We start from the raw sequence: 13,133 nt of genomic DNA, 5'->3' as shown, positions 1-13,133 counted from the left end.
TATTTACATTTTGCATTTTTTGAAATTGAAAAAATAAATACTTAAAGTTATAGTTTTTACTGACTCACTATCTGCTCTTTCATCAATAAAAAAACAACAGGTCAATGTACAATCAACGTCTTTCATCTTTTGAAATTATTGAACACCTCCAACTCTCTCAAAAAAGCACACCCATACTATGCTGGATACCTTCACACTCCCAGATTCAAGGTAATGAGCTGGCAGATAAAAAATAGCTAAACAGGCACATCTCCACCTCCCCCTTGCCAACACACCAATCAATCCCTCTATCTGACCTAAAACTCCATTCCAAAACGCTAATGCATGAAGTGCTGGAAGTATTTGTTTTTTGCACTCCCACCCACAAAAGATGGTTCGATTTTATGAGGAAACAAATTGCTTATTTTATTGATTTTCCTCTCAGTCCAAAGAAGTCATGCCGGAAGACGTCCCACAGTGGGCTGTGAGCACCCTCAAAACGCCTGAAATTCAAAAACTTACAATGAATCCTAAAACAATGGTACAGTGATATCCTCCCTTATGTTTTTGGGGTCGCAGAATACGAATTTGACAATATTTTTTTTGTAGGGGTGGGGTGAGGAGGTGAGGGGGTGGGAACTTCAAAATTTGACAATATTGATGTGTGATATGTCGAAATGTATGTTTTTGAGGGTGTAGATCACGAATCTGACAATATTTTTTTCGTAGGGGCGAATGATGGGGGGGTGAAGGGGGTAAAAACAGTGAAAAATTCAAAATTTGACTATAATGGTGTGTGATATGTCTAAATGTACTAAGTATGAATAATTCAACTGAAAGTAAGTACTTTTCATCAATTTACTCAATTTTAGTTTTTATAAAGTAATTATAGAGGCATAATTTATGTTAAAATCCCGTTTTTGCCCACTCTGTTGCATAAATTGGAATAGAACAAATTTTTGCACGTAGATGCACGGGAAATTCCAGTGGCTGGTAATACTCAAGATAGTGTATTTCAAGATGTGAATTGCCATTTTTGCCCCAAAGTGCCCCGGCGACCTCCACAGTCGATTATAGTGAAAAATCTTGGTGAATTTCGTTAAAATGTTACAAATTTTCTCTTACTGGGACTTTAACGGCTTCCCAACATAAAATTCTTCATCCCCCACCCTTCACCCTTTCTACACCTTAGAAAACGTACATTTTGACATATCACACATCATGTAGTCAAATTTTGAATTTTTCACCGTTTTTACCCCTTTCACCCCCCACCATTCGCCCATACGAAGAAAATATTGTCAGATTCGTGATCTACACCCTCAAAAACATACATTTAGACACATCACACTTCATTATTGTCAAATTTTGAATTTTTCACCCCCTTCATCCCCCACTATTCACCCCTACGAAAAAAATATTGCCAAATTCGTGATCTACAACCTCGAAAACATACATTTCGACATATCACACATCATTATAGTCAAATTTTGAATTTTTCACTGTTTTTACCCCCTTCACCCCCCCTCCCACCATTCACCCCTACGAAAAAAATATTGTCAGATTCGTGATCTACACCCTCAAAAACATACATTTCGACATATCATACATCAATATTGTCAAATTTTGAATTTCCACCCCCTCACCCCCTCACCACTACAAAAAAATATTGTCGAATTCGTATTCTGCGACCCCAAAAACATAAGGGAGGATATCACTGTACCATTGTTTTAAGATTCATTGTAAGTTTTTGAATTTCAGGCGTTTTGAGGGTGCTCATAGCCCACTGTGCGTCCCCCCCCCCCCAATCGTTGAAAAAAATGAAAAAATCAATTTATCCCAAAAATTTCACATTTTTGTATCTAGGGTGTCTATACTAAAATCCAGAAAGCTGAATTCGTGCTTTTCTTGTGACTTTTTTGCCCCCCCCCCCTCCTTCTAAAAAATTGGAGAGATTTTTCTTGATATTTTTCTTCGTGAAGGTACATGAGATTTCAAGATTCGCCCTCTTCTCGTTTTCTCTGCACCCTTATCTGCCCATTTCATAATTTTTTATTTGAATGAACGAGAGAATTGACAAACGAAGGCCATAAGAAGGGGATAAGAATGGTAATTTGGCCCCCGAGAGCTTTAAGGTTGATATTTGCATGATAGATAGGTAGGTACCATTGAAAAAACTTTACGTACAAAATTTCAGACCCCTCCCCCCTCAGACCCTCCACATTTTTACGACACCTCCCCTTTAGTGAATTAGAGATAACATTTTTTTTTTCTCAACTCCATCTAAATCTTTTTTTGCAATTTTCTAGTAAGTTGTAGGTACTTATGCACGGCATCCCTCAAAAAATGTACACCCCTCCTACACCTACTTATAATTTTCCCTTAAAAGATGATGTTTTTCAAATTTTGTTTATTTTTTAAAAATATGATGAGATGAATGAGTACATCTACGAAACTGGCACTTTTAAACGTGTTTTTGATCCTCCCAAAAAAAATGTTTTCAGAAAAATTTTTTGGGAGAGCCGTGGTCAAAAATTGAAAAAACTGGAGGGAGAATGAGGAAACAGAATTTAAAAAAAAAATCAATTTGATGACTAAGGTGTCCTTTTCGCATAATTCGGTGCCTCTGAGAACGAATATCAAGTCAAAATTGAAATTGCACTTCTCCTACCCCATCTCTCTATCAAAAAATGAATGCAATTTTCGAGCTCAGCGCGAAATTGTATAACACTTTGATAGGTCATGTTCAAGTTTTCAAATCCATGTTCAAACATAGTCTTGAGAGGGGGGGAGGGGGTGCAGATTGAATGAAAACTTTTGAAGCAAAAATATTCCCAAGCAACGAATATGAGATTCATTCTGATTGCGTACACATAAATCCTCAGTATCGACGTGTAATGTGCAAAGTTTGTTCAATATCATCGTTATATTCAGTTTGGGGGGCAAAATTCCACCGCGGGGGTGTCAGAATTTAAAATGATTGCGATTTTTGTGTTCGGCGTGAAATTGTATACCATTTTGATGGGTCGCATCGATATTATCGAATTCACAATGCATTATTTATTTCGGGGGGCGGGGGAGTGGTAACAAGCCTATTAGTGCTCATAAAATCGCGTTGTGCAAGTATTTTTTCGCCGTTTTTGCGCAGTTGGGCTTCAAATAGCCCCGTCTAACAAACGTCCAAGAAATTGTTCGGTCCTCAGCCATATCGTAGACATGAGAGCCATTTTACCATCAAAAATGGCCAAAAATGCATAAAAATCGCATTCAAAGTGCCATAGAATGCAGTTGTGCAGGGTTTCACGGAAAAAAATTACATATTTGGTATCGGGAGAAGTCCCCCAACACAACCCCGTCGAGTTTTTTCGGTCCCGACCATGTCCCCAAAATCACCTTTTTGAGGGTCCACCCCCTCGTTGTGCGGGGAAAAAATTTCAAAATTGCACTTTTCCAAATGGGGCAGGTAGTACCTTCATTTTGCCAGCGCATTTTTTTGGTCCCCGAAAAAAAAATACAAAATCAACTTCTAGAGCACTTTTTCGTGTATGGATTATAGTCTAAAAAACTATCACCGAAAATATGTTGGTCGCTTTGAGTCCGAATGGAGCTTCCAATGCCAAAAATGTTGATTATCTTCACTTGTATGGAGCCCCAAATTGAAAAAAAAACGAAAAATTGAAGTCTGTTAATTTTTTCCCCAATTTTCCATTTCTGGCTAGAACACTTCTAAATAACCATTTTCTAAAGAAAAAACTTCCGATGGACGTCTAACAAAGCAAATCCTCTTATGCAAAGAGATGCCTACTCTCTAAATTTAAAGCAGTCAAATTTCACTGCTTAGCAGTCACGACATTTTGCCTTTTTAAAGCAGTAGTTTTTTTTACTGCAAAACAGAGAAAAATTACTGAATTGGTCAGTAAAAAATCATTTTGACTGACCAATTCAGTAATTTTTCACTGTTTTGCAGTAAAAAAAACTACTGCTTTAAAAAGGCAAAATGTCGTGACTGCTAAGCAGTGAAATTGACTGTTTCAAATTTAGAGAGTAGAAATTCACGAAAAACTGAGATACCTATCCCCGACTTCTCAGAGATATCCCAAAAATGTATTTTTTATACTTTTACATTATTTACTATGTAGTAGGTAAATATGAATACAAATATTCCAAATAATATACACCGAAGTAAATACGCGAGTAAATAATATAAACACGACAGGAAAATCGAACGTATACACAACACAGATAAGTTCATCACCTCGACTATGCTACAACAGCGGTGTAAATTAGATTTTCCTCGAGTCGAGTTCGAGACTCGTCGCATCGCGCCAACAAGGAAATTATATCGGTAACTTTTTCATAATCGAGTTTCCTTCGGGAAATTTCACTTTATTCTTTGGCCCTATAACAAGATATTATACTAGACGCTCTTGCCCTGCCCCTGGCACATCACAGTGTGTATAGTGCTATATACCATTCCGTATTCATACATTGACTCGCTACAATAATGATAAACCATTGTACTACCAAAATTCTACGAAGCTATTCGAAAGAGTCGACAAATGTATACTCAACTCGCTATACAATAACGTATTACAGTTTCTCTCTCCCATACCGGTCAAAGGTAGAAAAATTTCGTAAAGAAAAGAGCACCAAAAAAAAAAAAAAAGTCAACCAATTCGAGCTTCGAGATAAAAAACAAATCGGTTAGGAGTCGGGTCAACGTAGTTCAATTACACGACTAGACTATAACTTTCGCAGTGGGAAGGGAAGCAAAGCAACAGACGAAAAGAAAAACAAGTATACAAAAATCAGCTTTAGCTTTATACTCGTCGTAATTAGACGTTTTTAACGAGCCTATGTGACGAAGACGAAAATACTCGTAAGCGAAGAATTTCGAACCTCTGTGTAGTATAACGACAGCCTGAGCTAGACACGTGTACGTAGGATGATAATTTCGTAATTTGAAATTTTTTTCATCTAGACGAAAATTCCCAAATAAGCAGAGTTGAAAATCGTTTCGACGCGAAAGAGAGAGTAATATCAAAAAAGAAAGTTTTTTTTCTTTCTTTTATAACGAAAGATGTGGATTTTTCGCCACGTTTGATTGTCGCAAAAAAAGAGAAAAATTTCAAAAATGTTTCCATCGTTGAAAAAAAAAATCATTATTAGATATGAAATGGAGTAAAAGCGTGAAATTTGGGCGGGGTGAAGTTTTATCGAACGTTTCGAGTAGCTCGAGATATTTTCTGTGCTCTTTATTTTGGTAATTTTCAAATTATACCAGAATTTTTTAATCATTTCTTAATTTAGTGTTTCTTTCCAGGTCTACCAGTTTGTATTATTAATTAGTTTTTAAAAAAGTGAGCCACGTTCCCATAAAAACATTTAAAATTCACCAAACTGCCATGATGAAGCATGGAAACAAGCTTTGCTTTAATATGTATCTTTCCTTTGAATAAATTAACAAAATATACCATTTTTTCATTAAAAAAAAAAAAAAAAAAAAAAAAAAAAAATGAAATTAACAAGTTTAAAAAATACAAGGCTCTTTCAATCAAAATTTTGAATGCTTCAAAAATGAGAATTCAAGTATACCCTTCTCCACACAAAACCATACAATACTCGACTCAATCAATTTGAACTAACATAAGCGCCGCAAACTTCGAATAATTTTCCTGGTGATAGCTACAGCAATCCGAAATACACAAATGTAAATTGGTTTGCCTACCACGTAACTACAGGGAGAAAAAGCCGGAGATATTTATAGCTAATTTTTCAAGATTACAAAAAAATAAAGGTCCCTACAATATCAGTTCAACTTTAAAATTTGAGAAATAAAACTTTGAATGTTCTGTTTCTTTTTATTTTTTAGCTCTCAATTTTTCTCCAAAAATCAAAATATGTACCTACTTGTAAAAAAAATAAATAATTTCAATTTTTCATCACAAAAATCTAATTTTTGAAAAAGCCACAGATTCATTTTCAAAAAAATTACAATGAAGTACATACTTATTATTTTATACTGAAATTGCAAAGAACATAATTATTTCCAGACAGACCTGTTCTTTTTGCCACAAAATGCCACAAAATACTGCTTCTTCAGTAAAAATTGCAAAAAAAGTCAGTTTTTTATCACACACACTCATCAAAAAAAACTTCTTTCATTTGCCAAAATTGCAAAAAATCCTACCTATTTTTTTGAAAAAAAAAACTGTAAGAAAGATCCATGCTTTGTAAAAACTGCAAAAAAAAACCATGTTTTTTTAAAACAAAATTGCAAAAAGTCTTGTTTTAGTCAAAATTACAGAAAATCTTTAATGGGCCAAATTTCGAGAAAGTCCGATCAAAAAAAAAACATCTTTAGGGTAAAAACTGCAAAAAAAAGTTACCTACTTTCTTTACCCAAATTTCGAAAAATACAACTTTTTTATAAAAATTGTAAGAATCATGATTGTTTTTTTAATCAAAATCGTCAAAAAGACTTGTTTTCTGCTAAAATTATAGAAGAAACTTTTTTACTAGGTCAAAATTTCCAGAACGTCTTAATTTTGTTTTATTACAAAAAAAAAAACATTTTTTTGTCAAAATTGAAAAAAAAATTGAAATTAAGTACCAAAAAAAATTACTTTTCTTCCTAAATTGCAAAAGTCCTGCCTAGTTTTTTTTATACAAGCTGTTTTTTTAAAGAAGCCAACAGACAGGTCATTGACCTTAAGAAGCGAGACAGCCAGACAAACGACTTATGGAAGTCTACATAGGTAAATCAGTGACCTTAAGAGGCCAAACAGACAGGTCATTGACTTTAAGAAACCAGCCAGGCTGAGAGACGACCTTGGGAGGCTAGCCATGTGGATCAATGATCTTAAGAGGCCGGACCCAAGGCCCATGGGTCAGTGACCTTGATACGTCAGACAGACAAACGACCTTGGAAAGCAGGGTAGCGAGGTCAATGACCTCAAGACGCCAGACAAGCGGACAGACAATTTCGAGAAGTCATATAGACGACCCGTCTATATGACTTCTCGAGAGATGTCAGATAAGCAGACATACGACCTTGAGGAGCTACACAGCAGGTCAATGACCTTGAGAGGTCAGATAAGCAGACATACGGCTTTGAGGAGCTACACAGACAGGTCAATGACCTTGAGAGGTCAGATAAGCAGACAAACAGCCTTGAGGAGCTACACAGACAGGTCAATGACCTTAAAGTCAAGATTACCAAAAGCAAACTGTCTTGCTTTTTGCCAAAATAATAGAAAATACATTTTTTCCCCTAGTCAAACTTTTCAAAAAGTCTTATTTTTTCCTCAAATTCAAACAAAATTTGACTTTTTTGTTAAAATTATCGAAAAATTCAATTTTTCTTCCAAAATTGCGATTAAGCTTACTTTTTTTGTAAAAACTGTAATAAAGATTCATGTTTTGTCAAAATTTCCAAAAAAACATGTTTTTCAAAAATCTAAATTCTCGAGTCATGTTATTTGCTAAAATATTGCATAAACACTTTTTTTGACAGAATTTTGAGAATGTCTTGCTTTTTTTGTTGGAAAAATATGGCCAAAAATAAGTCAGTTTATCAAACTTATGAAAAATACTAGATGGCGAAAAATTCTACTTTTTTCGAAAAGCTCTTTTGTAAAAATTGCCAAGAATAAGCATGTTTTTTAAAATCAGAATTGTCAAAAAGTCTTGCTTTTTGCTGAAATTTTAAAAAATCAATTATTTGACAAAATTTTCAGTAAGTCTGGCTTTTAAATTTTTTTTTGCCAAAATTGCAAAAAATCCTGCTGTTTTTATGAAAGTTGAGAAAAAAAAACTGTTTTTTGTCAAAATTTCCAGAAAGTCTATTTTTTTTCAAAATCCCAAAAAGACTTGTTTTTTTGGTCATAATTTGCCTTAAAATCTTACTTTTTGTTCACCAGAATTACAAAAAAAAAATCTTATTTCTTTACCCAAAATTGCATGAAAATCCCAATTCTGCATCAATTGTAGGAAAGATCCGTTTTTTGTCAAAATTGGCTAAAATTTTTGTTAGTAAGATTGAAACAACTTTCTACATTTGGAAGGTTGTCCCAAAATCAAAAATGAGAATATTAGAATAAACATTTTGAAAAATCTTACGCAAAAACAATTTTTTTTTTAAATAACGATTCTCTCACCAACAAAATTGAAACACAATCAACCACCCTAAAATCACTCTACACCATCGATACATTTTTTTCCAACTTCGAACCTCTCTTTCCTTCAATCCATTTATATGAAAAAACCAGTGAAAAAAAAACCACCACCACGCAGACGATTTGAGCTCGCTGTCAAACCATAAATAGGGGAAATCCCACGTAAAAACTATCGACTGCATTCGCCGAAGCAGAAACACTCCATTAGAGCCGTACACGTTTCCGCCTTTTCCACATAATACATATACACTAGAATTTGCAACATAGGCCTAGATTAGGGAGTCGTAGTAGGCAACACTGCGACAATACTGATCATTAGACTATATGAGGTTAACGGCCCAGACGGTTTTCCGAGTCTGGGTACCGTCGGCTTATTATCATTTTCTTACCACTCTTATTTTTACAAGGCTCGGTTGCATCTTTATCCCCGGAATATTTTCAGCTACCTTTTTTTCCCTGTTCCTTCGGATCATCCCTCTGTACAAATAAGACGAGTCTCGCCATGTAGGCTTTCTACAAACACCTCGAGGAGGCTTCGAATCAATCTAAATGTTAATTACGAGTACAGCACCGAATCCAGACAAATTTTAGATTAAGATGAAGAAGAAAAAAAAAATGGAAAAGGACACGCGCATCGACGTCGAAAGTTTACGAATGAGACGATTACAACAAGCGACAGAGAAAATTCAATTGTCACGTTTATACACATCTAGAAACCTCTAAATTAATGAGTTTAATCCGCTCTTTGCAACTCTTAATTAAATAACTGTCAAAGTTTTACCTTTCAACGTGAATTTTCTATTCTCGTCGACGTGAATATTTTTTTCCTTTCGCTGTCTGTTTGTTTTCTACATAAAATTAGATTAAATAAACTCGATGTGAACTTACTTTGCTGAAATACCCGACGATATGGCAGCCATCGCCATCGCAAATGGTCATGATGTAGAACAGGAAGGGCTCAACATCATAATATAATGTTTTATGGTCTAGGAAAAATTTCGCTAGAAGGCATAAATTCTGCGAGTAGGTTTTATACTTTTTGCCATCGACTTCCCAAACGGATATTTTGTCTTTTCTGAAAAAAAAGAGAAAAACATCTGTTTAGAAAACACGTCAACAGGTGTACAATATGAATAATTATGAATAATAATTTTTTAGGTTCATTATGAATTGCAGGAGTTAAAATAATTACACATTTTTTCAAAAATTAACCGACAACAAAATTTAAAATTTCATAGTTTTTATTTCAAAAGGGTCGATTCAGAACAAATTTTATTCCGGTTTGATGTTCAAATATTATTGATTAAATGAAAAAAAAACACGGATTTCAATTTTGACATTGAAATTAAAAATTTTACTAATTTGCAATAAAATGCAACTAGCATAAAAAATAATTTGAATTATCATTCCATCAAATGAATAAAAAAAAACATTCCAGCATCCAAGATTTTAGGAAATAATTAGTGAATTTAGATACATTTTTAAAAAAGAATCAATCGCAAACGAATAAATCTCAGCGAAAAATTAATCGACAAAAAAATGAATCAGTTTTTCAACATTCAAAAAAAGGCCAAGAGTCAATATTTTTTAAGAACAAATCGTTCACGAACGACTCGGATTTTGAATAAATAATTTTCAAAAACTTTGGTTCCTCAAAAATAAAATAGAACATTTGAATGAAAAAAGTGAACATAAATGACTCATATTTGAATGATTAAATTATTTTCAAGAGAATCATTCACGAACGACTCAAATTATTCAGCTGTTTCAAAACGAATCGTTCGTGAATGAATTTTTTAAAAATGAATGATTTTCACAAAATGGGTGACCGAGTAAATTGTTTTCGAACGATTCAATCAGTTTTGAACAAATCGTTCACGAACGACTCGGATTTTGAATGAATAATAATTTCCAAAAACTTTGGTTCCTTGAAAAATAAAATAAAATAGAACATTTGAATGGAAAAAGTGAACACATGAGCATGACTCATTTTTGAATGATTCAATCATTTTCGAGAGAATCGGTCACGAACGACTCAAATTATTCAGCTGTTTCAAAAACGAATCGTTCGTGAATGAGTTTTTAAAAAATGAAATATTTTCACAAATGGGTAACCGAGTGAATCGTTTTCGAACGATTCAATCATTTTTTAGCAAATCGTTCACGAACGACTCAAGTTCCTCAAATGAATCATTTTCAAAAATAATGTTGGTTTTTTTAAAAAGCTAAATGCTGAGTCAACATACACAAGTAGATCATTGGCGAAGGATTCAGCAATTTCAAAACGAATCGTTCACGAACGATTCTGATTTTTTAGAGTGAATTTGAATCATTTCTGAAAAGTCAGTTCTTCAAAAACTAAAATCAAAAATGTAAATAAACAAAAGAACCATGATCGAATAATTTATGAATGATTCAACTGCTTATTCGAGCGAATCATTCACGAACGACTCGAGTTTATTGAGTGCACTTAATGTTGATTAAATTATTTCATTTCCAGAAACTCAGAAAGTCGTCATTTTAAAACGCAAAAATACACATTATGATGCATGTGAATCATTAGCGAACGATTCAATTGATTTCAAACGAGTCGTTCACGAACAACTTTTATTTTTTGAGTGAATTATTTTTGAAAAATTGGTTCTTTGAAAAGTAAAATATGAAAGATCAAGTTGAAAAAAAAAATGAAACATATGAGCAAATGAATCGTTCACGAATGATTCAACTGTTGCATACAAACGAATCATTCACGAACGACCCGAGATCTTTGACTGAATCTTTCCGAAAACTTTAATATTTTGAAACACAAAAATTCACATGTATAAATGAATGGTTCGCGAACGAATCAGTCATTTCAAAACGAATCGTTCACGAACGACTTCTATTTTCCGAGTCGATCATTTTTGAAAAGTTGATTAATTTAATATTCAAAAAAAAAAAAAAATTAAAAAACTTGACTTCTCAGGAAAAAAATAAACAAATAAATAAACAAGTGAATCATTTACGAGTGATTCAATTCACGAACGACTTCAAGTTTATTGAGTGAAAGTGAATCATTTCCAAAAATGTCAGTATTTTAAAATTCAAAAATTCACATGATACAAGTGAATCATTTAGGGACGTTTTAACTTACAAATTCAACTATTTTAAAACGAATCGTTCAAGAACGATCAAATTTAAAACGACTTCATTATTTTAAAATGAATCGTTCACGAACAATTTACATTTTTAAAATAATCAATTGTGTTCAAAACCATTAGTTCCTCAAAGAGTGACTAGAGTGAGACATTTAGATGATATCAGCAAATAAGTGGATCATTTTCGAACGATTCGACTATTTTTTTAAGCGAATTGAATAATTTTCAAAACTCATTGACTTTTTTTGAAAAGATTCTCGAACCATTCAAATTAATTTAAATGTTCTTAAGCGAATCGTCCACCAACGATTACGGTTTTTCGAGTAAATTATTTTTTAAAAAGTGGATTTTTTAAAAGCAAAATAATTATACAATATGATTCAATAATTGAATTTTTTTTGGGGTGTTTGTAATTACAATTTTTCAAACGAATCGTTTACGACTGATGGTTTATTCGCAAACGATTTGACCTGAATTCATTCAGCAATCAAACTTGGAAAAAAATTATTCAAGATGAAGGATGATGAGTGATAAATATTTTAATTATGCATAAGGGATGACATTTTTTCAAACTGAATCATTCGCGAAAAATCATAACGACTCGCAGATTCAAAGTGAATCATTTGAAATATTTTTCATAGATTTCAAATTTTCAATTTTCAACTGGTTCCATAAATGAATCATAAAAATTAATCCTTGAAAAAATACAGAAAAACAACGCAATTAAATTCAAAGTTTTGTCACACTGTGGTATGAATTTATCGTCAGTTCGGTCAAATATGCAAATTTGATTTAAAATTACCTATTAAAAATTACGAAAACATGAAAAATAATTTTTAAGACAAACGAAGAAAATTGCAGATAAGAACAATATCGAACTACAAAATGATCATACCTGTACACTTCTTCACCGGGAGGATGCCGCCAAATACACTTCAATAAATGCCTATTAAAAATGGTGCGACTCTTCATGTATTTGAGACAAAATTCGCAAATGTAGAGCTTAGGAACTCTAGTGTATTCATCAGGATACGGACTCTGATACCAAACTTCCATCTCGTGTTTTCCAATTTCAATACACTTAATACCACGAACATTTGCCAACTGCTTCAATTCTTCTTCCTATGGAAACAAATCGAGTGTGTTTAAAAATACTCGAATTTTTAAATAAAAACAAACGAAAAATAAAACCCAAGCTTACTATTTTTTCACTAGCTATGGCTTGAGCCTCTTGGAATAATTTGACATCGTACAGGGGCACGTTACATTTCATTAATTCGGGTTCTCTTTCTTGATTGGAATTTTCATTAATATCTAAAGTAGTTGTCGATGGTTGTTCTTTGCTTCTCCATTCTTTAACCTTATCTCTATAACTTCTTTGTTCGGGGCTACTTTTGAGGGCAGCGTTTCGACGTTCTTCTAAACGTTTTACTCTTTCGAGATAATTCTCCTGTAACGATACTTGTGGTTAAATACAAGTAAAAGAAATTTGAGGATAAAGGTGAATGTATGAAACTCACTTTGCATTGCTTAGGAGTAAGATTATGATAAAGAGGGCAAGCATCGATAGTGAAATGTTTATCTAGTCTACCGCCCAAGTGGCCATTCGAATCACAACCTTCTAATGGACACAGACGTTCTTCCAATTCAACCAAGGTATTCTGCGAGCTATCAGGTAACACCATTTTATTTTTCGATTTCCTTTGAGATTGCGATTTCGTTCGGGCTTTCTTATTTGATGATTTACTGGAATTACTGGAGGATAACTTATCACCTGAAGAAAATCAATCAGTTGGTAAATTTGTACGGAAATTATAAACGTAAGTATGTTATTAGATGCAAT

General features: G+C 33.3%; 1 protein-coding gene across 1 annotated transcript in view; it reads right to left on the bottom strand.

Annotated features, from left to right (window-relative positions):
* chm (chameau) overlaps nucleotides 1-13,133 on the bottom strand; it is a 67,645-nt gene that overhangs the window by 53,053 nt on the left and 1,459 nt on the right. The window contains exons 4-7 of the mRNA XM_065369151.1: nucleotides 12,811-13,064; nucleotides 12,492-12,740; nucleotides 12,186-12,412; nucleotides 9,042-9,228 (exon numbers count right to left, since the gene is read on the bottom strand). Of these exons, the coding sequence (XP_065225223.1) occupies nucleotides 9,042-9,228; nucleotides 12,186-12,412; nucleotides 12,492-12,740; nucleotides 12,811-13,064 (917 nt within the window). The remainder of the gene's footprint in view (nucleotides 1-9,041; nucleotides 9,229-12,185; nucleotides 12,413-12,491; nucleotides 12,741-12,810; nucleotides 13,065-13,133) is intronic.

The sequence above is a fragment of the Planococcus citri genome, chromosome 5 (assembly GCF_950023065.1).
Source record: "Planococcus citri chromosome 5, ihPlaCitr1.1, whole genome shotgun sequence".
NCBI classification, from domain to species: domain Eukaryota; kingdom Metazoa; phylum Arthropoda; class Insecta; order Hemiptera; family Pseudococcidae; genus Planococcus; species Planococcus citri.
Note: the sequence above shows the minus strand (reverse complement) of the source record. Positions and strands in the feature narration are given on the sequence as shown.